Source organism: Canis aureus, chromosome 16 (genome assembly GCF_053574225.1).
Source record: "Canis aureus isolate CA01 chromosome 16, VMU_Caureus_v.1.0, whole genome shotgun sequence".
Lineage (NCBI taxonomy): Eukaryota > Metazoa > Chordata > Mammalia > Carnivora > Canidae > Canis > Canis aureus.
The window spans coordinates 59,274,579-59,300,905 of record NC_135626.1 but is presented as its reverse complement, the minus strand read 5'-3'; the positions used below and the strand labels follow the sequence as shown (position 1 = coordinate 59,300,905).

Sequence of the window (26,327 nt, the reverse complement as noted above, 5' to 3'; positions counted from 1 at the left end):
GGCGCGGCGGGCTCCCTCGGGGTCCCCGCGGGCGGGCACTCGGGCGGCCGCGGCGCGATGGAGGCGCCGGCCGAGCTGCTGGCCGCGCTGCCCGCGCTGGCCACGGCGCTGGCGCTGCTGCTCGCCTGGCTGCTGGTGCGGCGCGGGGGGGCCGCCAGCCCGGAGCCCGCGCCCCCGGCCGAGGCCCGCGGGACCCCCGCACCGCCCGGCCCCTGCGCCCCGGAGCCCGCGGCCGCGCCGGAGGGCCCGGGGGAGCCCGAGGGCCCGGGGGAGCTCGCGGCGGCGGCGGCGGCGGCGGCGCCGGTGGAGGCGGAGGAGCAGGCCGCTGAGGCCAGGCAGGTACGACCCGGCCCTCCCGGGCGCCCCTCCCCACCCCGGGGCCCGCGCCCCCTCCCCCCGGCTCGGGCGGGGCCGGGGACCGGGCCCCACTGCCCCCGCCCCCGCCCCCGCCCCCGGGAGCGCCGAGCCCGCGAGCAAACTCGCGAGCATCCTCCCCCCAGAAGTGCCGGCAGCGCCGAGCCCGCTTGAGTTGTGTGCTGCGTCCTGCTGGGGTTCCGCTGCCCGCTCCCCGCTCCCCGCTCCAGGCTCCCCGGCTCGGGGCACACCCACCCCTCGCCCTGCACCCCTCCGGCCCACGGCGGCCCGCATCCACGTGCATGCGGCTTGTTTCAAGGTCTGCAGTAATGAGAGTTGTCTCGATAACGAAAAAACAGTCATACTTTGAAAGAAAAGAAAAAAAGCTGCCTTTTCTTGGGAAGCCAGTGTGAAATCCAGACTCCAGAGCCAGTCTCGGGTGGGAAGCGCATAGGGCGGGGCGGCCGGAAGAGGCCTGGCACAAATGCAGTCATTTTTATTGTCACACGTGCTTTGGCACTTTTCCCCTGGGGTTGCAGATAAGCCTGGCCTGGATGGAGCAGAGGAGCAAGATACAGCCCTCCTACAGCCGGGCTGAGCACCCCCAAACCGCCCCTCCTGCTTCTGCCCCACACTCACTCCCTATGGTCCATCATCAGCTCCGTTCTGACCACTTGCCTGGCTTCAGGACATCCAGAGAGATGTGCACTCATCCCCCCTGGCCCCATACACTTTTTCCAGGGCTTCTCTTCACATTCGAAACCTACTTGCGGGCATGAGACCCACATTTCCAGGATTTGAGCACCCTTGACCCCTACAGGCTACCACCCAGGGCCCTGAGTCCGTGGGATCAGAATGCCTTGTTCTTATTCCCAATCCCCTCTTCTTGCACTGGAGGAGGCCTGGAGCAGTTGAAGCCGTGAGCAAGCTGCTCTGGTGCCTTGTCCGTGTGTCCACAGCACCCTACTGAATTTTGCTGGACACTGCAGAGAACCCTTGAGGGGAGAAGGCAGTGAGGCTGGGCCAAGGCTTTTCTCTTTGCTGAGTAAGTGTGTGGGACCCCTCTGAGCAGGCGCTTTGTTTGACAACTGGGTGACTAATTGTGTCATTAGAGCGGATTCTAACCAGCCAGAGGAGGGCTGTTGTATTCCTCCCAGGGAGGACAGACTGCTCTAGTGGAGGCCCAGTTGCTCCTGCTCACCTGGGCCATGGTGACCGCAGGTAGGGTTAGGGCCTGTGCTGATATATTAGGTTCGCTCCCAGGTTTGGGATCCCGCCTGCACTCACAGCCTCCTGGGAGAGCAGAGAGGAATGGGCCTTTCTCAGGAGCCATTTGCTCTCAACCAGCCCTGCCCTACCGTTTACACAGTGCCCTTTCCCACCCAGCAGCAAGTTCTAGATTGAAGTCTTAGATGCCTGTTAGTGGCGCTCAGTAGGGTCTTGATCCTCTGGGTTACAGCACTCCTGAGAGGGCTTTCTACGAGGCCTGTGGGCCCTCAGCAGTTCGAGATCTGGTGGGATGGGGTCAGTGTTGTTGGTCCCGAGCAGCCCCAGCACAATCTGCCTCTGTCAGGAAGACGCTCTTCCTGTGGGGGTGCGTGGGTGCTTGGAAGGACAAAGCACGTCAGAGGGGTTCACGTGCAGAGCAGCTGCCAGATGACTCTGAGAGTCTTGTGTCCCTACTCCCCATGCGACATCCTGTCCCAAGACCATCCCAATGTAAGGGTTATTTTTAAGTCCATATCCTCACTCAGGACTCTGGCCCTTCCCTTGTGGGTTCGGATCCCCAGTCCTTGCTGAGTTGCTGAGCTCCCCCCTCAACTCCAGCTGACAAACGCTAAATCATGGCTGGGCCTCAGGCCCTAGGGTCACGTGCGGGGGGTGGGGGACACATACCCCTGTCCCCTACTACTCTGCCTTCCCAGTGGAGAGATTATCCCTGAAAGAAGCTGCTAAGAAATTATCTGAAAATGCACAGGGGCATTTTCTAGAGCAGGTCTCACTGCTTTTTTCTGATTATCATATTGGGTAGAAGGACCCTGGGGAAATGAGGCTGAGGGGTGGGGGCGGGGGGGTGGGCAGCCACCTTGCCTGACTAGTGGTGCTTCTTCTGATCCAATCATCTTTCTGCCCTGCCAGGCCTGGGAGGCCCAGGGCAGCTGCTGCCTCTGATTCACAAAGCTGATTATTGAGAAGGATCCCAGCCCAGGGAAGCAGCCTTCCACTGCGGCTGCGGGTCACTGGGAAGGGTCCCCATGGTGCTGCGGGACAAAGTAGCATAGTGAGCTGAGACACTGGGCAGCCACTGAAGAAACGGGGAAATGGGGGGTGATCAGCCGGCCAGGTCGGGGAGGCTAAGCAGAGGGCAGAGCTCTATTAGTAGAACCTCTTTCTTGTCATATCTCCTAGGGGTGCGTGTGGGGGTGGGCAGTCTGAGGAAGCATGACAGGCATGCCCCCCCCCAACAAAGATTCATGGCCAATAATGTCACAAAAATAAGAGCTGGTCCCTTTTAAGGCCAGGAAACAGTGCTTTTTGGTGATGTGTAGGTTGTGATTTTCGGATCACCACGCTTCTTATCTAATGCAGGTGTGGATTCCAGCCAGGCTATGTCATAGGATTCCCAAACCGTGGTCAAGGTGAAGGTCAAGGGTCCCCCGAATAGTACTAGAGTTAAGTCGGTGCCATAACCCAGACTTCTTGGCATTTGGGTCCTCCCTCTCTGGTCAGCAACCGACTAGACACGGTATCACCAAACACAGAAGAGGCAGGGAGACCTGTCTCAGCTGAAAACTAAAGAGACAAGACGGACAAACATGATGCATGATCCTTGAATGGGTTCTGGATTGGGGCGGGGGTGCGGAGCATCCTGCAGGTAACTTGCAGATCTGTACAGAACATCTTGCAGATAACTGGGATATGTTTCAAATGAACCGGTTATCAGATCATTTTGTTGTCTCGATGCTCAATTTCTTGCATGTGATGCTGGCGTTGTGCTTCTGTAGACCCGTGGCCTTGTCCTTGGGGAGATTGCTGTGTGCCCAAACGTTCAGGGAGGACCCGTCATGATTCTAATAGTTACACGTACACGCCCACACAAGAGAATGGAAAAATGGCAAAATGTTAACAACTGGTGAATCTAGGTGAAGGACGTACAAGTGTTCATTGTTTTATTCTTCCGATTTTCCTGTAGGTTTGGAATTTCCCAAAGTACAGGGCTGGAGAGTACACTTACGGTGATGAGCGCCGAGAAATGTATAAAATTGTTGAAACATTATATTGTTTGCCTGAAGCTTTTATACCACTATATATTCATTATACATGGAAAAAAAAATACAGTGTTGGGAAAAAGAAACCCAGTGGGGAATTTCTCAGGAAAGGGCTTGGTTTCTCAGACACTCTGGCTGTGTCAGTCTGATTGGGCTGCGCAGCCTCACCCGGGTGTCCTCACTGTGCAGCTGGGCCCTGGTTCACCTTCTGGAGTTATCCTGCTGTTAGGTCTACAGCGTGTCTCCTACCCTCACCATCCCTGTCGCCACAGGTCTCCCCACCCCGACCCCTACAGAGGCCACAGAGTGATTTAGGAGCAGGTGACTCCCCTCCCCCGCCGTCCATCCTGACCTTCGTGATGCCAACGTGTCCCCACTTTCTGTTCTCTTAACAAAAAGCACAGAAGCCAGTGAGTGAAGGGCCAAATAGAGAGTTGGCAGTTGTTCATATCAGTTTGGAATCCTGTCTCCGTCAGCTCGGGCTGCTATAACAAAATACCAGAGACTCGGAGACCTAAACGGTAGACATGTCCTTCTCCCAGCTCCGGAGGTTGGCAAGTCTAACATCAAGGTGCCAGCTAACTCGGTTCCCAGGAAGAGTCCGCTTCCTGGTTTTCTGTGTCCTCACGTGGTGGACAGAGAGCTCCCTGGTGTCTTCCTCTTCTTATAAGGACAATAATCCCATCCTGGGGGCCCCTACTCTCAGGACCTCATGTAACCCTAGTTTACCTCCAAAGGCCCCACCTCCAAAAACCATCACACTGGGGCTTCTCGGGCTTCGACATACAAATTTGGGGAGGATACAAACATTCAGTCTGTAATAGGTCTAGTGATTTACTGCAAAGGACACTGGAAATAGCCCACACATCCATTAATTAGGACATTGGATTAATTAGCAAGTTGGTAGAAATATGTAAGGAAAAGCTCAGAACACAAAACAGTGTGTTCACGGTAATTACAGTGATGAACATCACCAAAGAGGGGACGATGCACAGAGCTGCAAACAAGAGTTCAGTGTTCAGCAGTGCAAGAGAGTATTTTATGCGAAGTCGTTTCAGCTCATAATTTTTTTTTTCCCACGTGAGAAAGAAGTCCAGGGACTTTCCTCATGGCTAAACTTTGTTCTTTCTTCCCGAAGTAGTCTTGTTGGCACCCAGAAAATTTAGCTGTCGGTTAGAATTTTCTACTCTGTGGGAAGTAATAAATTTTTAAAGAACATACCTTAAGGAAAAAGCTGCCTAGCTTTGCAGGGTTAGAAAGAAGACGCGGAGCATGCGCCCTTTTACACAGACCCTGTTTGTTGCTCTGTTCTTTCCCGGACCGTCGGCCTAAGCCAGAGTGTGGGAGGGCTGAGTCGGCCCTAGACCGTGGGTGGATGTGCCTCCTGAGAAAAGCCCAGTTCCCGGTGGCTGAGGCATTTTGGGAGCAGCTTGAGTCCAGCCACGCTTGGTTTGCCACCGTTAGGGAAAGATGAATGAACCAGGACTTTGTTTTGGGGTATTTTTTTTTTAAGATTTTATTTATTTATTCATGAGAGACACAGAGAGAAGCAGAGACATAGGCAGAGGGAGAAGCAGGCTCCCTGCAAGGACCCTGATGTGGGGCTCAATCCCAGGACCCCGGGATCATGACCTGAGCCAAAAGCAGATGCTCAACCACGGAGCCACTCAGGTGCCCCTGAACCAGGACTTTGATGGGGTTCAGAAATCTCCTAAAAGGGGTGCTCTGTATGGACTGAGCAGCTTGCTGGGATTGCTAGTCTTGGCTGCTTGGTCAGAGCTGAGAAAGAGGTCTGGGATGCTGCACCAGGGTGCTCCTGCCCTCCTACCTGGCAGGGAAGAAGGATCGGTCAGGTTCTCCTGGCCATAGTGGGTGAAAGAGCAAATGAGATTAACTGGTCCAAAGGAAACCCAGTATGAGAATTCATGGTACCTATTTACCTAATATTTTTCCTCCAGGGGCACCTGGGTGGCTTAGTCAGTTAAGTGCCCATCTTTGGCTCAGGTCTGATCCCAGGGTTCTGGGATTGAGCCCCACATCCAGTTCCCTGCTCAGCGGGGAGCCCACTTCACCTTCTCTTTTTTGCCATTCCCCCTGCTTGTGCTCTCTCTCTTTCTCTGTCAAATAAATAAATAAAATCTTTAAAAAAAAATTGTGACTATTCTGAATAGTCATAGGACTTGGGGGAAGCCATATAACCTCAGTTTCCCCAAACTGAAAGGATTGAACTAAAACGAGCTCTGACCTCTCCTAGAGCTCTCTGCAATCCATGCTTATCTGCTTTCCAGTTACCAACTTCTGTTTCAAGGCCTGTGCGTCCAGGGGTGGGTGTGTGCATGTGTGTGCCCGCATCTAGTATTTGCAAGTAAGAACTCCTTGCATCATTATTAACGCTTCGGCCAACCTGACCTCTGGTTGAGACAACCCTGGGCACGTTCTCAGCCAGAACCTCATTCTGGGACCTTGGTATTAAGAGTGTTTCTCCCGGCCAGATGCTTCTGTGCCGAGGACTCAGTATCTGAGATCAATCCCAAGACAAGCAAATACCTCCAGCGCAGTGGTGTCCTGTGAAGATCAGTAAACCCTACTCTGGGGGTCAAGCCATTCTTATCTTTATTCTTCCTAAAGTCTTGCCAGTTTCTGTGGCCATGGTTGAGGGCTCCTTAGAGACTTTTTTTTTTTTTTTAAGATTTTATTTATTTATTTGTGAGATACAGAGAGAGAGAGAGAGAGAGAGAGAGAGGCAGAGACACAGGCAGAGGGAGAAGGAGAAGCAGGCTCCATGCAGGGAGCCCGACGTGGGACTCCAGGATCACACCCAGGGCCGAAGGCGGTGCTAAACCGCTGAGCCACCAGGGATCTCCTCCTTAGAGACTTTCAACACTAGTCACCTGTCTTCTGTTGTTGTCCTTAAAGTTGGTCATGGTCAGAGTTCTTCTTCAGCCTGGTTGGCCCCGAACACGGTGGTCTCATGTCCCCCGCCCCCATCGTTCTGGTCACAGCAGTCCGCAAGCTCTCCGCCCTATGCTCAAGCGTCTCCATTTATCACCACCTCCCGCCCCAAAATGTAGACACTAAAATTCCACCTAATCCTTGCTGATAAGGGGAGAATGCACATCGCTGCCCCGGGGTGGTTTTTTACGAAGCATTTGATGCCCTCCAAATCCTCTTTGTAGGAACAATGCCAAAAACCATTAATCTGATAGGATTGGATCTGGCATGCTTGGCCATAGGAGCAAGAGAGTGTGCCTAGGGCTTATGAATGTGCCCTCAACTGGGATATGAGGTTGGAGTCCAGGATGGCCCTTTTCGTCTGGACGGCTGAACTTGGCCCCCAGCCTGGCTCCTCCTTGCCCTGGGGCGCTGTGTGCTGGCACAGGGAACACCAGGTCTCAATCTCTCCGCCCCTCTCCCCCAACCCCAACTCAGGAGTCCGCGTCTTACCCAGGACTCTTGCTTTGTTCTTTGTCCGTGCTGGAAACACTCATGCTCCTATCAAGTGGAGGACTCACTTCTAGACCTGTCTTCCAGAACACGCTGGCCTCTGCCCTTCCCCTGATCCATAGCTGATGGTGCCCAGCCGCTCCCTGAGCCCCACCTCATGTGGCCGGCTGCCTCCTCGACACCTGCCCGGGGTGGTCCAGTGAGCCCCTGAGACCACCGTGAGGCCACCCTGTCTGTTAAGACTGTTCTGGACAGGTTCCCCCCAGAGACCAGCCCCATGTTTATAACATGGAAGCCACAGCCACATTCTCCTGCTCCAAGCCGTGTGGTGGCCTCCGTCACATACTGAATAAATTCCGAACTCTTACCACGGCCCCAGTGGCCGGCTCTGCCTCCTGTCCCAGCTGTCCCCTCGCCCCCTCCAGCACAGCCACAGTGGCCTTCCCAGTGCTCAGACGCACCGGGCCTGTGCCTCCTCTGGAGCCTTGGGACAGGCTCTGGGCCCTGCCGAGCAGACCCTTCCTGGCCTAGACTCTCACACAATGGCTCCTCTTCACCTTTCAAGTGTCTGTGTCCCCGAGCACCTTTGAGGATACAAACTGGCAATTCATCAAAGGTTTTATCAGCTAGAATTATGTCTTGGGGCAAAGGACATCAGATCAGTGGTTTTCTTACATTTTTTTAAAAGTGCTAGATCTGTTTTGTTCTTCTTTAAGCCTAGATGGAAGTCCAGTGCATAAAGCAAAAGCAGAACTTCCTTGGGGTGGGGTGGGGTGGGGAGTGGATCTTGGGCCCTATATTCCCACTCCCCCCTTCTTACAGCAATCCGTTCGGTCGCCCCCACAGAGCTCCAGGATAAAAACGAAGCTCAAAACCATCCTTGCCGGGTCCTGTGAACCTCAGAGGACCCCACCCAGACAGAGGAGGGAGGGGGACCCAGAGGTGAACAGGGAAGGGCAGACCATGTGCCCAAGGCCTTGTTCCCAAGGGTGACCCCAAGTTCCAGCCCGCCTGCCCATGGCACCCGCCCCCCCATGGGCTGGAGAGGAAAGCACCTCTCCATTAGAGACCCTGACCTCACGGACTGGAGGCATTAGAGACCCTGACCTCACGGACTCCAGAAGCCCAAGAACCTCAAAGGCCAGGGATTATTTGAATTCAACACGGCAGCTGTCATTTTAGAGTTTTCGTGGGAAAAAGCCATCGTAAGGCTAGCATTTTAAGATGTTCTCAGAGCAAATGAGTTGCAGGAGATTAAGTAAGGTCAAGGACATGGTGCCGTATTGGGCACCGAGTGATTGGCAGGAGCATGGAGAATGAGGGTGAGTCCAGACTTTTCCAGGCGGGTGGTGGCGGTAGAGAAGTCAAAGCGGAGAGGAAGCAGCAGGCGTGGATCCCCATTCCCAGGCCGTGACGAAGTGTCCAGGATGCTGTGACCGCAGAGAAAAACTGGCGAGTTGAGAGGGGCCAGTTTAGGATAAGAAGACGTCAGTCCGTTGTCTCGGGGGATGCGCCTTATCCCGCTGCAAATATGGATTTAGAGGGTTGGCCGGAGCGTCCTCTGCCTGGAGCTGTCACTTAGGCGTGCGGTGGCTGAGCTGTTAGACACGCGGGTGGAGGGAGCCGCCGTGACCTCTGCCAGCCTGCCCTCCCCCCCACCAGCCTGCACAGGCGCCCCGGGAGCTGGCGCCAGCTCTGCGCCCTCTGCTCGCCCGCAGCTGCTCCCCTCCGAATGCAAAAGATGAACAGCCTGATTGCCTAATGGAATCTTTCTGGAATGGGGGTTGGGGGGGAAGAGCCCTGTCAGAGCCTCTCTGCCTGCGGTGGGAGCCGGGCAGCAGCCCCTGCACCCTGCCCGTTCTGGGTGCCCACCCCAGAAACCTGCTGCAGACGTGGTGTGCAGGTGGATGGGGCCTGGCCCAGGCCGCGGAGAAGCCGTGGGGGATCGTGCAGGCCCCTTGAGAGCTCCCTGCTCTCCCTGTTGGCTGCTGCAGGGGAGGGAGGGACAGACGTCCCCGTGGAGGTGGACCCGCGGGCCTCTAAAATCACCCTGGGTTATCCAGGGGGCCTGTTGTGGCACAGCCGGGCTCAGCCATGGTGCTGCTCACAGGGGCCAAGCAGGTCCTGTGTGCAGGACCCGGGGCCGAGCCATCTCCTCAGAGAGAGGGAAAGATATCTGCTTCTCTGTCTGTGTCTGCCCCCCTCACCCTCTCCCTCCCTCCCTCCCTCCCTCCTCTGCTTCGGCGCCTGCATCAGGCCTGGATGGGCCAGGGCGGCCATAAATGGCAATGTGCTGCCCGCAGGCTCGCACTGGCTCCGAGAAGCCTCCCTCCTTGGCCTCTGGGAGCCCCTGGCCCCTGTGCTCTGCCTCCCCCGAGCCGTCCCTCCACTGGAGGAAAAGGCGGATTTGGAGAAGTGTGTCGGGACCCGGGAAGTGAGAACTTGGGCCCTGTCCAGTAGTGGAATGCCGGGACTCTGGTCAGTGAGGTGATGGGCTCGGGTCCCGGCCCGAGACCGCTCTGGGGACCAGCCAGGATGACGGTAGCTGTCTCAGAAGGCGTCACCCATTCACAGCTTCACGAACCTGATTTCCTTTCCTTAGAGCACGGTGTGTTGGTTTGCTAGGGCTGCCATAACAACGTTCTGCAGACGGGGCGGCTTAGAACACCAACGTTCATTTTTTCCAGAACTGTGAGGTCCAGGCGCGGGCGGGGCCGGTCTCTCCTGGGACCTCTCTGACCCTGGCCTGCCGGTGCCGCCTTCTCGCCGCGTCCTCATGACACCCCTGGTGTCTCTTGCATGTGTCCCCTTCTTACACATCTCCTCTTTGAAGGACACCGCTCAGATTGGGTTGGGACAAGGCCTCACTGGCCTCACTTTAACTTAATTCCTTCTTCAAAGGCCTTCTCTCCAAATGTAGTCACAATCTGAAGTACCAGCAGTTTGGACCTCAGCTTGTGATTTTGGGAAAGACACAGTCCAGCCCACAACACACAAGGACCGTGCAGCTCTCTCAGGACCAAGGGGACCAGTGGTGACATCTGGCTGGCTTGCGATCAGCGCTCTGAGCAGCTGTGTGGTTGTGCTGCAGCCCAGCTCCGTGGGAAAGCAAGCCCAAGGGTGGAACTCCAGACCTCAAGACCCCCAGGGGATTGCCTGTGGCCAGGGGCAGCCAGCCCTTCGCAGATTCATTCAACAAACACAGAGCCGATGGCCAGAGTTCCTTAACCTCCCAAGTCAGGCCTGACATCTCTCACCTGCACTTTTTTTTTTTAATTTTATTTATTTATTCATGAGAGATACAGAGAGAGAGGCAGAGGGAGAAGCAGGCTCCACGCAGGGAGCCCGACGTGGGACTCGATTCCAGGACTCCAGGATCACGCCCCGGGCCGAAGGCAGGTGCTAAACTGCTGAGCCACCCGGGAATCCCCTCTCCCCTGCACTTTGAAAACGCTTCTTGGAGTTTCTCCTGCCTCTGATCTTGCCCTCGTTACCCCATTCCACTTCCTGCTCCAAAAATGCCAGCCTCTTCCTCTTTCTCCCCATTTAAAAGATGCTGGGAGCCCATTGTCACCTTGTCCTCTCAGAGATGGGGAGGCCGGGGTGGAGTGGCCTTGGAACAACCACAGCCAGGGTCTTCTCCAAACCCTGGGACCAGAGCTCCCTTCTCCCCAAACAGAGTCGGGCCATGGGTCACATCTGCATGCTGGTCCGTTGCAGGAGGGGGTCTGTCCTGAGGCAGTGCCCCATCCCCCACCCCCCACTTCCACCTCACACCCCACACCCCACCCCTGGGCCCACAGGCTTCCAGGGGTATCCTCCAAAGGAAGGGGGTTTCTGTACAGACAGAAAAAAATGAGTGGCCAATTCAGCACTGTTTTCCAAACTTCACAAAATCTAAAACAAAACAAAACAAAAACAAAAACAAAAACTCTTTTAAATTGCATCCCCGTATATAAAGTCACAGAAGCACACCAGAAATTTTATAAATCGGTATCTCTCTCTACCAGACATGTAACACTATTTATCTTCCATTTAATTCTGGGATGCAGGGGTATCCCCGAAGTCTTGGTGTAGTTTTAGGTTTTAATAACTTGAGAAGTGTAAATGCTACAAAGCTACAGCACACGTCCGTTGAATATTTACTTATTTAAATTCTTCTTATGCTTAGCTACCTGACATTTGAATGCCAAGTTTTCCATTTTAATTCCTTGTGTGTGCCAGAGTCTGGATGGGTGGGCAGGGGGACGAGTCCTCTCCCCCGGGCACCTTGGTGAGCTGGCCAACCTCCGTTAACGTGATGTCCAAGCTGTCAGGTGTGCATCAAATCCTCGCAAGATCGAAAGGCTGGAATCACAAATGCGATCCCTCAGTTACTGAAGCTCAGGCCATGAGTATTGTTTTCAAAGTCCAAAAATCAACGACAGCCATATCTAGCACCAGACTGTGGTAATTACATGAATTTGAATGAGAAACGTCAATTTATTTAACATGTAAATAGCCTCTCCAGGGTCGTTTTCTTGCTATGTTTGTAGCATTCATGCTTCTGAAATTATTAAAGCTGAAAATGACACTAAGACCTGGGTCGCACATTTTTTTAAAATACCGGTAGCAACCTCTCAATTGCTTTCATAACCCGCCAACGGGGTCACAGCTACAGCTTAAGAAGCAAAAAATAAAAAAATAAAATAAGAAGCAGCACACTAAAAATAAATAAATAAATAAATAAATAAATAAATAAATAAATAAATAAGCAGCACACTTCAAAAGTCAAGTGCAAGATTCAAAGTTAGAGCAGCCTCTCCCCGGGAGGGTGTTGGCAGGTCAGCCTTTGCTGGGTGTCCCTTGGGGACAGTGGGGTGTGCCTCAGCTCTTGATTTTCTCACCGTGCACGGCCATTATTTGTGCAGATGTCTTTCCAACTGGATCATGAGCTCCTTGAGGAAAAGATTGTGCTCGTATCTCTTTTATCTTTGTGTCCGTCACACGTAATGGGAGAATCGGCCACCTCTCTAGTCTCAATATTGGGCTTATTTCTGGGGTCCAGCCCTGAACAGGTTAAGGGCAGTTGTCTCTCTGTTTTCTCCTCTTCCTTAAAACACACACACACACACACACACACACACGCACACAAAACCTCACTGACTTCACAGTTCAGATACCCCTGTGTAGCATTTTTAAAATATGTCGAGTAATTCATGCATATTATTAGAAAATCCAAATATACTGAAATGAATCAAATGAACAGAGAAGTGCTGCCCTTCCCCCCGAGGTAGCCCTTCCCCCCAAAGGTAGCCACTGCTAACAGTGCCTTGCGTGTCCTTCCAGAAAACATTTCCTCAGCGTTTGGAGCGTTTATGTGCATCTCCATTCTTATATTTATACCAAGAAGGTTGCCCCTCTCACACTGTGCTGCTTCTTGCTGCTTCCTCTTGGTAACTTATCCTGATGCATTTCTCACATCAGTCTGTACAGTTGCCTGCTTTTTAAAGCACTGTGTTGGGGACGCCAGCTGGCTCAGCGGTTGAGTGTCTGCCTTGGGCTCAGGTCGTGATCCCGGGGTCCTGGGATGGAGTCCTGCATCGAGGTCCCCTCAGGGAGCCTGCTTCTCCCTCTGCCTGTGTCTGCCTCTATCTGTGTCTCTCATGAAAAAAATAAATAAAATCTTTAAAATAAATAAAAGCACTTTGTTGCATGGCGTATCCACATTGTGATATATTTAACCTGTTAACATTGTGCTGCACACATTAGCCAAATATATTTAACTCTAATATATTTAACTCAAAGTCACGAACATGTCATCGTTTCCAGTTTGGCTTCTTTTCTGCTGCACATAATCAGAGTCCTTGTATAAAAACCTGAACAGATGGTTTTCTAGTCCAGAGCAGATCCCTAGAAGTGGGTTTGCTGGGTCAAAGGGGTGTCTCCTTTTCCTGCCTCCCCTGAAGAGGCCTGCCCCCCTCCCCACAGACGCTTTGCTGTGCAAAATCCAGGGGGCATCTGGACAAGCCCCACGTACTGACCGGCGGCGCTCAGGGCAGCGTGGCTCACATCTCGATGGTGCAGAGCTTGATGGACGCTGCTAAGAGGAGAAGTCCTGCTCCTGCCTCCCACCCAGCTCCTCCTGGCTGCACTTTGTGTGATCCAGAGAGCAAGAAAATGACAGGCAACTCAAGGCCTCTCAGGGTTTGCCACTCATGACCTGCTGTTGGGCTTGTGCAAACTTGCAGGCCAGCTTCGCTCGCTCTGTTCTATGAGGGAGCCTGCTGCCAGCCCCTCCGAGCTCCTGCGGAGGCTGCACCTCTGGGAACTGAGTCCCAAAGGCCTGAGCGTGCCACCCTCTCAACGCAGGCGGCTCACTCCTGTGTGTGCTTCCCTCTCATCAACCTGCGGGTTTGTGCATATTGGCTTCCCGTCACAGTTCCCCGGGTCCCTTGTCCCCACCACGCCCTCAGTCCCTGTGGCTGGAGGATCCGCACATCCCGGTACCCCCCGGGATTCCTGCAGGTTGAAGTCACTCCTTCCTCCCAAGAAGGCCATCTTGGGACACTCCTTCCAGCCATCCGTTTATTGAGTCCATTTGAGGGAGAGCACTGGGCCTGAAGGAGGTGGAGCTCCAGTTTGGGGAAGATAGATGCTGAAACTGTTAGGGGTAGAAACGCAGTGCCAGGGGCATCAGGGTGGCTTAGTTGGTTAAGCTTCTGTCTTCGGCTCAGTTCATGATCTCAGGATCCTGGGATCGAGCCCTACGTTGGGCTCCCAGCTCAGTGAGGAGTCTGCTTCTCCCTCTGCCTCTGCCCCCTGCTCATGCTCTCTCTCAAATAAATAAAAATCTTAAAAAATATACTTTTCTCAAAAAAAAAAAAAAGAAAAAAAGAAATGAGGTACCAGGAGGCAGAGGTGGAGTCTGCACTCACCAGCACAGCTTCTCTGTGACGGCCCCGCCAAGGTGGGCCCCAGGTGCTAGCCTTCCCCGGGTGCCCCTCCCTGGTCCTATCAGCTAGAGTGGCGGGTGGGGGTCCCCAGTCCCCTTACCAAAATGGCATCCAAAGGCTTTGACAAGGGCAGCCCGGGTGGCTCAGCGGTTTAGCACCACCTTCAGCCCAGGGCGTGATCCTGGAGTCCTGGGATCGAGTCCCACGTCGGGCTCCCTGCATAGAGCCTGCTTCTCCCTCTGCCTGTGTCTCTGCCTCTCTCTCTCTCTCTGTGTCTCTCATGAATAAATACATAAAATCTTTAAAAAAAAAAACAAACAAAGGCTTTGACAAACACCCACCTGGAAGGGGTGAAAGGACTGAGGTTTAAGGTCAAAGACACAGCTCCCCAGCGGACAGACTCCCCCTTGTCGTCTTGGCCACACAGCGTTTTCATGGAGATTATGTGGATTCCACCGCTGGTTGATGGTGGCCCCCACGGGGGTCCTCCTGGCCTCATCCAAAGAACAGGCACCTGTGCTGTATGGTCATGCTGGCCCTCAGCGGCTCCTTCCTCTCCTGACGTTCCGCCCACCGCTGCCCCATCTCCCGGAGGCGGGCCCTGGTTTCTGGTCCACCACTGCTGCGGCACATCCCTCCTGCCAGTGGGCCAGGGTCAGGTCGCTTTCACCGAGGGGTCAGGCACCTGGATGACCCTATCAGAGTGAACCACCCCGAGCTCTGGGCCCCAGGTGCTGAGTCTCTCCTTGTCTTGCAGGAAGAGGAGCCAGAGCTGGAGCCGGAGCCAAAGCCGGAGCCGCAGCCGGAGCCGCAGCCAGAGCCGGAGCAGGATGGCCCGGAGGGACCAGCCCAAGCAGGGCCTGAGGAAGAGGACGGTGAGTGGGACCCGGCCTCCAGGTGCAACCCCCCGCCCTGTCACCTTGGCTCTTTCTGTCCCCTCTTTCCTGTCTCTAAACTGTGAGTTGTCTTCCAATACGGAGGACCCATCATGCCAGAAAACCAAGCACCCTGACCTTCCACTTCCTGCCGCACCTCCTAGCTCTGCTCCCAACACTGTGCATTTCAGTTTCTCACTGAACCTCTCCCTTATGGAGACAAAAGCCACTCACAGGCCGTTACCCAGGTGTTCTGCACGGCGAAGGCCCCACGGGAGGAGACGCCTGATTTCCAAGCAGCTCAAGTACCTGGCCAGCCCTCCCTGCCCTCAGAACCTGGCTGGCCAGGGGTAGGGGGCAGGAGTGACCCTGAGCATGAAGGAAACTGGCCAGTTAGAACCTGAGCAGGTGGAAGGCAGTGGGGTTGCCCTGGGCACCCACGGGGGCCAGTGCCCTGAACAGACAGAGAGCCAAACGCGGTGTGGGTTTCTGCTGGGTCCTGTCGTGTTTTATTGCTTTAAAACAAGCAACAAGAAAGCAGCATGTCAACATTTGTTAAATCTATATGCAAAGTACGTGGAGGACTTAATACTTGTACTCTTGTGTGTGTTTGAAATACTTCATAATTTTTAAAAAAGCGAGACTGTTGCCGTGACTTTCAGCCGACTGCTGGCAGGGGCAGTGGAAAGAGTGGGTTGCAGGAATGCAATAACCTCCGCTGGTGTGGGTGTGTGGGCGGGTGGCCGGCTGCACTGGGGGGCCCACAGCTCCCCATGAGGTCCCGCAGGTCCAGGCTCCTGTCAGTGCTGCCTCAAAAGAACAGGGAAGGGCAGGCAGCTGCAGAGGCTCGGGGGCTGGTTCTCCCCAATCATCTGCAGGTTTAGAGATGCATGGCACCTGTGCCTGGGGTCTGTCCCTGCCTCGTGGCCCCCCTTCCCCCCCCCAGGCAGCTGCAGGGATGCCAGAAGTCAGGATCCTGTTAGTGACTCGGGGACCCAGGAGCTGTGGCTGCTAGAGGCCCTGCCGTGGCAGCTAGAGGCCCTGGCCAGGACAAGAGGAGGATCACCAGCCTCCCACCCAGCCATGGGCCTTGTCATGGGCCCTCTGTCCTTATCTGACTGCTGACCCCGGACACCCCCCATCCCCCAGCCGCTTCCTGTGAGCTCTGACAAGGCGAGGGAAGGGAGGTTTAGGGCCCCAGCTGTCAGAGGAAAAGAGGCGTGGGCCCCCAGCCCCTCTGCAGTGAGCAGCTCAGCTCTCGGGCTAATTGATTAGTGTCGCCAAGATGCCCTCGCTAAGCGACTTGGCAATTCACAGAAGGCTACAAGAGGAAGTCCTGCTCCCGGGAGGCTCTCACATTGAAACCTCCTGGTCTAGCAAAATTGGATGCGACTGTGGATCACTTGGTACACCACATGTGATGTGATTAAGTGAAAGGCTTTTCTGCCTGGCCCGGAAAACATAAAACTAATCAGGCCTGCCCCCTAAATTGAAACCTTGAGTAGTGCCCAGCTGGCAGAATTTTTTGTTTTATTTTTCTAAAACATAGCAACACAGTGACCTTGATGTTGAGGTTAATTGGTTTTCTTTGTCCGTTGCCTCTTCTCGAGGTCCAGAATCGAGTGTTGGTGTGTTGGCTGTGAGCTCATTCTGAGACCGCAGCTCTGTGTCAGGCTTTTTTTTTCCCGCCCCTCTGGCAGGCTTTTCAGAGCTTTCCGGATAACCAGGGACCCAAGCCCCTCCGACAGCAGCTCTGAATTACTCAGCAAAGTGCCCAGATCCCCAGATGCAGGCAGTCCATACCTGGTGCTGTTGGAAGCTCCTGGTTCTGCGGGCCTGCAGGAAATGGTACTTTCCAGCCCTTTGCTGGTCAACCTGAGCAGAGCTCAGCCTGGAGGAAGAGCTGGCCCGTGGGGGCCGCGGTCTCTGGTGAGAGGGGGTGGGAATGGATTCCCGGGTCTCTGCACCAAGCCTCATCTCACCCGGAAGAAGAATGAAGGCCCCTCAGGATGATCCGGCCCCTTTCTCCACCACCCAGTGCCACTGGCCTCCTTGCTTTGCTGGGTCGGTCTCCCCAGACACCACAGGGCTTGCTCCCTCTCAACTACCACCTGTAAATCCCCTCCTGATGCCACTCCCAGCCTACCCCCAGGGAAACTTCCAAGCAGCCCCCTCGCTGCCCCACTCCCCTGTCCTTTCTGCAGAGCACTCGTGACCAACTTCTAACTGTATTTTACTTATCTTTGCTTACTATATGTTTTATTCACTGCTAAGTCCCCAGCACCTCACACAGTGCTCACTAAATATTTGCAGAAAGAATGAAGAGCAAATGAACTCTTGTACAGATGTAGTAACTTCTTCCTAAGGCAAAGCTTCAGCCCCTGGGCAGTTAGCCGGGGTGAGGGAGCCACAAGCGGACTGTGCCCTGGGAGCCGGCCAGCATTCTCCTCCTGGGCGAGGCTTTGGAGAGAACAGGGCCCTCCTCACATGACATTTGGGTTCTGAGTCTGCATCCAGAACCTTCTTCCTTCGGCCCAGAGAGAACCTGAATCCAAAGGGCTACGGCCTCCACCCTGGACCCACATCAGCTTGTCTAATCAAGCGGGACAGGTGCCAGCTGGAGGTCAGGGTGGCCTGGGGCAGGATGCGGAGGTGTTCGAGATTCCTGACATTGGAGTGGCAGAGAGGTACACTCTCTAGAACAGGACTGAAAAGGACTCCATGTGTGGGAGGGTGATTTGCTGGCCTTCGCATTTCCCTCACTCAATTCTGTACGCCTTAGTGGAAACTAGACAAAACCAGCCATTCAGTCCCTGTCCTGGGGACGGCCAGGGGTTGCCTGCCCTCCACCTGCTGGGCTGAAAGACCACTTAAGGGCATAGCTTCCCAAGGGGACTCTCTCCTCCCGGATGCTCAGCCCAGGGCTATGCCCTGCAGTGCTTTTCTCCTCCGCCCTGCAGCCTGTGCCTGTGTGCCCAGCACCTGCCCTCGCTCCCTGTCACTCCGCTTCTCTGCCCAGACCTCTGAGGTGCCCGCCTAAGGCCTCGAGATGGTTTTTGTGTTCTCAGGCAGCTAGGAGTCCGTTCTCTGGGACTGGCAGGTCCCTATTCAGTAACATGTACCGATTTTGATGCCCAAATTCAAAACTGTGTGAAAAACGCTACATCCCTCCCATGTCCTACTGTAGGCTGGATGCATTGTTTCAGATTTCTAATAACCGGCAGGCACCCCAAGCCCCAGAACCCGAAGGATCTCAGCAGAACGCTCAGGAGTCCCTGTGCCTCCCGGGGGCCTGGGACCCAAGGAGATGCAGGGGACGTGGCCATCACATAGTAGTGATGGGGGGCTTCAGAGACGAGGGTAAAGCATCCCCCAGACAGCAACTCAGCGGGAGCCTTTGCCGGAGAGGGGCAGCCGGGCAGCTCTGCGGGCAGCTCAGCCGGGTCTTGGGGGGGGCCCATCACTGGCTGGGTAGAGCTGCAGGCACCGTGTGAGGAGGGGGACTGATTTCTCTCCAGCTGCTTCATCTTTGTCCCTGTATCCCCATTTCAAGTTCCAAAGAGCTCCTAAGCTGCCGTGGGATTTCACAGAGTGTGGGAGGAAGCCCTGCCGGGTGGAGACAAAAAGTCGCAAGCTCCTGAGGCCTGGCAGCCCGGATGGCATGGGGTGGATGCAGGAGAGGATGGGGCCAGGCAGCCAGCCTTTGGAGCCAGCAAAAGGGAATGAGGACCCCAAGCCTGTGGGAGGCCCCCCTGCGCTCAAGGCCTGCGCCGGCTCTGACCCGTCTCCTCTCTGCAGGGGGAGAGGTCTTCTCCTTTAAATACAGCCCGGGGAAGCTGCGGGGGAACCAGTACAGGAAGATGATGACCAAAGAGGAGCTGGAGGAGGAGCAGAGGTAGGCCGCACACCTTCCCCGTGGGAGCCCCCCCCCCACACGCTGTCCTGCCCCTGCCGGGCCCTCCGGAGGGGGGAGCCGGAGGGGGGAGCCGAGCTGAGCAGGAGAGGAGGCCCGCCTCTGGCCAGCCTCCTGCCCCACCCCCGCTACTCCTTTATTTTGGTTTTCGGGGTTCTGTCCTGCTCAACCAGCCTCAGTTTCCCCAGAGACGGGCCCCTTGGGGAGCCCGGGAAGAGGGCAGGGCGGCTGAGCCCCTCCCCTGCCCACCTCGCCCCACGAGCCACCCGGGAGGAGCCTGGAGCAGAGCCGGCTGTTCCCTCACACGTACAGTTCATGACAAAACCGATCCATCACTTGGGGACAGGGTGCGATTCTTCCTGCTCATCCGCTCGGCAGCTCCCCTGCCCCCATCGCCCGGCGTCGGCGTTTGTTCTGCTCCACGGAGCTCCCACACAACTGCACGCCTAGCTTCTCAGCTGTAGGACTGGGCACCCCCCACACCCCGCTGGGCACCCACTGCACACCGCGGGCCTCCGTCCCTGAGTCCTCTCCACTCCAGCCCGCTGGGGTGCTGAGGAACGCCCTGGAGGCAGCAGGACAGCTGTGCCAGGCCATGGGAGAGAACGGTGGTCGGACTCCAGCGGTCCCCCCACGACCCCCCGGTTCAAACTGGAGTCTCAACGGGAGCCCAGGCTTGTATGCTTATGGTGACCCCCACCTGCTCCTTAGCACAGGCTGGGGTCCTAGGGTCACAGAGGACAGGAGGTTATTCGAATGCACAACTCAGCCACCCTTTTGGTGCCGCTGGTCAAGCCACTCAGGGTCCCTCGAAAGTCAGAAGCCACTCTGCCCAGACCCCCATTTCCCCTCCTGCAGCTGCCACCAGCTCTTCCAAACCTGGCCTGGAAGGCTCTTCCCCTGGGGCGGAGGGGTGGCAGCCTGGGCCCAGCCTGAGGAAGATCCTGAGCAGGGGAAGGTGGCCTCCAGGGGAGCCCCTGGCCCCCCACTTGGTGCTGGTGACACTGCCTCTGGGTGTGACCCAGTTTGCTGCCTTTATATTTCAGGATTGAGCTGACCTCTGACCTCACTTCCCTGTAGCAAGTTCCTTAGGTCCTGAGCCACACATATTCTTGCAAATCCTTTTGGTAAGGAGATTGACTTCTCAGACCAGTGGTGCTTCCCTCCTCCTGTCTGTTAACGTGTCCCCAACACGACTGGCGCGGTCTAAACCTCCCCGCTCCGCCGCCTCCATCATCAGTTGATACATTGTGTGCACGGTGCGGTCTCGCTCTCCGCCAGCACGGGGGTCGCAGTGTGACCGGGTCCCTCTGTCCGGGCTGCGGGGTTCTGGGAGCCCAGAGGACACAAGTCCCTGGTGGGCCTCGTGGACCGGCTGGTGGGGAGCTAGCGCCCCCTTGTGAGGCTGGGGCAGAACTGTCGTCCCCCAGGGGAATTGCTGGGTGTCCCCCTGCCACTTCATCCCAAGCTGTGGGACAGGCAGGTTGTTCTGGTCAGAGGAAGGGGTGGCAGAGGCAGTGCTGTTCAGTAAGCTCAGACTGACCGGAACACAGCCACTCTTTAGTTTTCCTGTTGCAGTAGAGACCACGTGGCGCAGAGGGCCCAACAGAGTCAGTATCGGGCCCTCTACAGGAAACGTTTGCAGGCCCTGGATTAAGGATGGGGAGCGCTGGGTGCACCTGCGATCCCGCGAAGGTCCCCATGGACGGAGCCAGGTGCTCGGGCAGGTGCCTGTGGATGTGAGGAGTCAGTGAAACCGGAAGGACCGGTTAGGGACAGATGCCAGGCCTCAGGCGGGGGTAGGGGGTGTCAGGTCTCCAGGGTTACGGGGCTCAGAGCAGGCACCCCAGAAAGAGGGAGGGGAAGGGGAAGTCCCTTCTCTGTTATGTTCAGACAGCAGACCCTGCATCGCCCAGGAAGGTCTTTCCCGCCAGGGTCTTGGGGGACCTCTGGGGCACCGAGTCATACTTGGCTACTCCATGGGGTGGAGACTGTGACCCAGGGCAGCCCCAGGGTGAAGGAGGCTGTGCCCCAACTTGAGATGAAGGGGCTAGTGGACTTCATGGCCCTTAAACACACGGTCCCCGCAGAGTGGAGCTGGAGTTCACGTTCATTTTCATTCCTGTCCTTCCCCAGCATGCTCCCCACGGCTGCTGCACGCATCTGCCTGCTGCCTCCTGCCCCTGCATGCGCCCCAGCCAGCTCACGTGGCACTGCATGGGGCCCCGTGACTCGCACACCTCTTGCAGCTGCTTCTGTCCCTCTCGTGGTGATGCTTGGGGTTGCAGAGGCTGGCGAGTTTGGCTCTGTCTCTCCATCTACAGCTGGGTAGTTCCCGTGTGGCCCCGGGAGAGCCGGCGGGTGCAAGCTCGTTCTGGTCCCAGCTCGTCCCAGCTCGGTCTAGGAAACTGCCCTGGAATTCTAGTATGAAAAAGAACACGTATATTATCGTCAAATCACTAAAGCCACAGGAGCCAAGTATGCTCTCTTCTTTGCCTGTCAAATTCTTTCCGACCGAACTCTGCCTGTTTCTAATCCCTTTCCTGGCACTCTGAGTCCCAGTTGAATTGCAAGCTAGTTCACCAAAAAATGCTGCAAATCCCTGATTTTAAATTAACTCAGCCACCAGAGCAGTGGTATCCAGAGCCCAAATCCTTAGCGGTCACATGGTCCAGCATCCCCTAAAGCCTCGCTTTACAAATAATTTTCAGGGCCTAGCACTTAGGAAGCAGGACTAAAATCAAGACCCCAGATCATTCCTCTGCGTGTTTCAGTGGACAGTCCCACCCTTGGAATTGCTCACAGATTCAGGTTCCCTGGGCACAAGAGGCAGATAAATGGTCAGGGTTGCAAATCCAGAGCTGGTGGCTGCCTAAGGAAGACTGCTCGGTCACTGCCTGCCCCCTCCGCCAGGCCTTCTCCTGGGGCCCAGGGCTCTCACAGGCGTCCCTGGCGTTGCCACGCCTGCCTGGCTGGTGGAGGGTGCCTTCCCACCGCAGCTTCTCTGGGAGGTGCCATGTCCAGCCTCAGTGTGTGGCTGGGACAATGGGCTTTGCAGGCTGCTGATAGAGCCTCCAGCTCCCAGAGCTAGTGAAGCTGGGGAGCTTGTCAGGAAAAAGAAAAAGCACCCCCGTCCCCTCCTCTCCTGTGTGCCGTCTGTTCTTCCCACCTCCTGGTCCAGAGGACAGTGTAGACCAGGCTGGCTCTGATAGATGGGAACCTGGGATCCCAGCGCCCCCGCTCCATTCTGAAGGTCCACAGAACGTCCTGACCTTTCTGGAAAAGGACACGACTCTGGTGGTAGGTGCCTGGTGCAGCAGAGCAGGCAAGGGTGGGAGGCGGCCCGGGAGCCCAGGCTGTGGGACATTCTGGCATCCACAACCTGGTGAGTCCATGGAGCATTTGCCGGTATGAATGTCTAGAAACACGCGTGACTCTGACCTCCAGAAGAGGGCGCCGGAGGGACAAAATTGAGGGCCTGCGTTCCCTGGAAGAGACTGTGAGCTTCTGGGTGTCATTTAGAAAAGGTGTGTGTGCATCCTAGGGTGCTAGTGTCCCCAGAGGGAACAAAACCCCACCAGCGGGAACAGGAAATAGTTGAGTGTGACAGGACAATCTCAGTGGGGGGGGGGCAAAGGTCAGAAGCACCCAGTATGTGACCTAGAGTCGGCCCCGCCTCCCCGCCCAGGGTCCAGGTCTGCCCCCCTTAACTAAATGCCTCCCGGACTCAGGACTCAGAATGGGGTTTGGCAGGCTGCTGAGGGCCAGTGCCGGGTCAGGCGGGCTCTGGGGAACAGTGTCCTGCTGTAGCCTGGCTTCTGCAATCCCAAACATCCTCCTCCTCATCCCCATTCCCCCTTCCTCCCCCACCATCCGTGTAAGATGGAAGAAGTAAAATAAATGATCTTTTCTCCCTATTTCTCTTTACAGAACCGAAGAATAATGAAGTTATCATTAGCCTCCTGCTAAAGGCTTTTCCTTTTGGCATCTAAAAAGCTTGAGAGATAAAATGGAAATCCCCAGAGCGGAGCCATGCAGGCTCCCGGGTGCCTCTGGCCTGCACAAATGTGCTGGGACCCAGCCCCTCCATCAGGACCTGTCCCTCAGCGGGGAAGGTGCCGGGAGCGCCTTGGCCCCCCGGGGTAGAGATGCTCCCCCCTGTTGGTGTGCATTGCTTGGTTAAGCAAGGGTTTCGTAGACTTGGATTTGTCTTATCACCGTACCCTGCTTTCCCCTCGCCCTTCACACCTGTGCTATCACCAATGGCAGCCACCTTGTCATTTTAAAACCAGCAGAGCTTCATCCCCGCCCCGCCTTTTCCTTCACTGGAGCCAAATTGTGAAAGACTCTGAGGCCTGCCAGACCAACGAGGCAAAGCTCCTGTGCTGGCTACCTGGCTCAGGGATGGTGGACGTCCTCCTTTCCCTGGGGGCCCACTTCCCTCTTTCCATCTGGGGGGCTCGGGTGTTGGGGGTGAGAGAGGAGAGTCGCAGCGGCAGCAGTCCTATTACTGGCCCCACAGCAGGGAACCAGCGCCAGCTATCGATTTGTGTGGCCCTTAGACTTCATTTAGAGGAGGCTTGAATCCGCCCCTCTTGTGGCTTGAGAGGCCTTTTCACTGACGGCTCTTCCCAGCGCAGCCGAACCTCCACCTCCGCTTTGGCAGAAGCAATAAGACTAGTTTGCTTGAAATAGGTTTCTTGACGATTATGCCTTTTCCTAGAAGGTTTCGTAGGTAAGTTAGAATTTCACCAGATAAACGAGGTCAGCCCCAGACCCGTTTCTTGGAATTTTATATTGGACAATATTTATACTATACCAGCCTAATCTGCAGTTTTTAGATGCGTTGGTTAAAACAGATTTTTTTTAAAGCAGTAAGTTTATAGAAAAATTTGTTCCATTTAATGGAAGGCCGGGATGCCACCCCCTGGGCCATGTTACATTCCCAGCCACCTTCTCTGGTCCTAAAATCAGGTTCAGAGGTGTAGTGCAGAAAGGGCACCGTGTGCAAGCCTCATCGAGCCACGGGACGAGTAGATCTACCCTGGTTAGCACACGTGTCCCCACGCAGCAATAACAACAGCCTCATCCAGGCTGGGATCTTACTGATACAGTAAGTAGGTGACTCCCTCCAGGGTAGTTCCCTAACTAGTTAGTTGTCTGGAATCCTGAACGTGGCTTGTAGGCACCAAGCCTCATCATGTACTCCCGATGGCTTGGATCTGTGTGTTCAGCCTTTATTCAGCCCAATAAACTTTGAGTAGATGACCTCGGTTACTGTGTGTTTTTTCAGTTTTGCTGTGTTTTTAAGAAACAGTCTCCTCTGAACCCATTAAAACATGAGCTCGCTCTCATTTTGATGCCTGTTACTCTCTAGCAGAGGAGGAGTCCTAGGTCTACCCCAATGCCCAAGTGCCACAGCCATCAAAAATACCTGAGAATCTGTGTGCATGCGAGGTGGGGGGTGGGGGGTTGTGATTCCATCCAAGTTGCTCAGCACACACAGCCTTTCAATTCACGGTGCTTTCTTCGGACTGTAGGGTACAGAACACCTATGGCAGGCTCCTTCTCCTCCACACAGGAAAACAGACTAGAAATCGCATTCCCAGGGTGACCGAGAGAGGCTGGGATTTGGGACTTCAATATTTGAGTTTCTAGATGCAGCTCTAGCTAGAAAGCCAAATTCTGGTCGAGAAATACGGGGTCACCGCAGAAGGAATCCATTGGGACACACATAAGACCAGACACTGGGACCCCACGCCACCCCAGGCAGCATTATGGGTGCTGGGTAGCCTGGCGGTCGTTCCAAAGCCCTGCCACGGGGGACACGCGGTGTGTGTATGCAGGGAGGGGCCTAGAGGGCCGGGTGCAGGGTGCAGCTGTCCACACAAACCACAGAAACCAGAGGCCAGCTGTGCTGACGGCACCGCACATGGAGCGGAACGGGCGAGCCCCAGGTCGCAGCTGCCCTCTGCGCTTGTGCCCCGTGCCCCACCCTTGCACCCGGTGCCCCACCCTTGCAAAATGTTTGCGCTCCTGGGAGTTGTCCCGTGCGGGTCAGATGGTGTGGCCGAGCCTCATAAAGATAAATACTTGGGTCCCAGCTGCCCATCCAGCGTGGGCCAGCTCTGTGGTGGGAGGGACGGTCCCCCCGCTGGCCATAAGGTATGTGGGCAGAGCAGGAGCAGGTGCCCCTTCCTCCGAGCAAGGAGACCCCGTGGGCACCTCCGCCCACACCCCTGCTTCTCAGCTGCTAATGCTTTCTGCCCTCACCCCTCACAACTGAGGCTGCTGCTAACACGTTCCTTCATGGGCTCGCTCTCGGGCCACTTAACAGAAGGGGCCTCCCCCCATCGACCCCCCTCCCCCAGGACGTGCCAGGTCAACGCTTGAAAGGGGGCCTCAGGGAAACCTGGGTGGCTCAGCAGTTAAGCATCTGCCTTTGGCTCAGGTTGTGACCCCGGGGTCCTGGGATCGAGTCCCACATCGGGCTCCCTGCAGGGAGCTTCTCCCTCTGCCTGTGTCTCTGCCTCTCTCTGTGTCTCTCATGAATAAATAAAATCTTTTGAAAGAGAGAAAAAGAAAGAAAGAAAAGGAAAAAAGAAAGGAAAAGAAACAAGAAAGAGGGCCCCCTGGGGGAAACAGAGGCACAGGATCCCACACGTTCACTTGGGTCCCCAGACCCGTGGGGCAGAACCAAGACTTAGAGCCTGCTTTAGGACCTTCCAGCGGAGGTGGTTCGGCCAAGCCAGCTCGTGGGTTTTGAGTGGGTTTTGCTTCTGTTTGACTTTCTCCTTCCTGGAAGGCAGGCACAGCAGCGGCCGAGAGCAGGGTCCCAGCCCCGGCGCACTCGGCGTCCCGCACCCTGCGCTGGAGCACCTTCTTCCTCTCTCCTCTCTTCCCCACAGAGTGCAGAAGGAGCAGCTGGCGGCTATCTTCAAGCTCATGAAGGAGAACAAGGAGACGTTTGGGGAGATGTCGGACGGCGACGTGCAGGAGCAGCTCCGGCTGTACGACATGTAGGCCGCCTGGCCCGCGAGGCCCTGTCCCTTGCTGGCCCGCCTTCAGTAGGCCGTCCCTCCGCCTTCAGTAGACCGTCCCTCCGCCTACGTAGCCGTAGAGGCGTATCACACATGGATTGCGCGGTTCCCACAATTTAGGCCTCATTTTACAGGAATCGGGATCGTTGTCCTCAGAGTTCGACTTGTTTGCTAAGAGAATGCTCCCCTGCTGCTCACACCCATGCAGTTACGGAAGCTTCCAGAAAGCCTTCTGAAGCAGATTGAGGGCGCGGCAGGACCCATTGCCCATCTCCCCCATAGCACCCCTGAATCCTTTCCACACCAAGTGCCCAGTGGGGGTGGGGGTGGGGACCGTGCCAGTGGCGCCCAGCTGCTGCCCGCACCGGCTCTGAGCGTCCTTTTAGCAAAAACTCTAACTCAACACCCCCCTTCCATGCTGGAACAGATCAGTGCTCTCAGAGTTGAGACCCCCTGAGAGCTTCTCCCATTTAAGCGTGAGCCTTCCTTCACCCATG

The 26,327-nt window shown here is 55.8% G+C and overlaps 1 protein-coding gene across 1 annotated transcript; it reads left to right on the top strand.

The window, feature by feature from the left end:
• Positions 1 to 56: 56 nt before the first annotated feature.
• On the top strand, positions 57 to 25,947 carry MXRA7 (matrix remodeling associated 7). Its single transcript, XM_077854372.1, has 4 exons — positions 57 to 339; positions 14,760 to 14,877; positions 18,676 to 18,772; positions 25,699 to 25,947. The coding sequence occupies exons 1-4, from the start codon at positions 58 to 60 to the stop codon at positions 25,811 to 25,813; spliced, it is 612 nt and encodes a 203-aa protein (XP_077710498.1). The 5' UTR covers position 57; the 3' UTR covers positions 25,814 to 25,947.
• Positions 25,948 to 26,327: the final 380 nt, after the last annotated feature.

Excerpts from the sequence above, each read along its gene's own strand:
- MXRA7 (XM_077854372.1), top strand. The coding sequence starts at position 58 with ATGGAGGCGCCGGCCGAGCTGCTGGCCGCGCTGCCCGCGCTGGCCACG. Across the intron at positions 340-14,759 it reads AGGCCGCTGAGGCCAGGCAG|GAAGAGGAGCCAGAGCTGGA; the intron begins GTACGACCCGGC and ends CTTGTCTTGCAG. Across the intron at positions 18,773-25,698 it reads GAGCTGGAGGAGGAGCAGAG|AGTGCAGAAGGAGCAGCTGG; the intron begins GTAGGCCGCACA and ends TCTTCCCCACAG.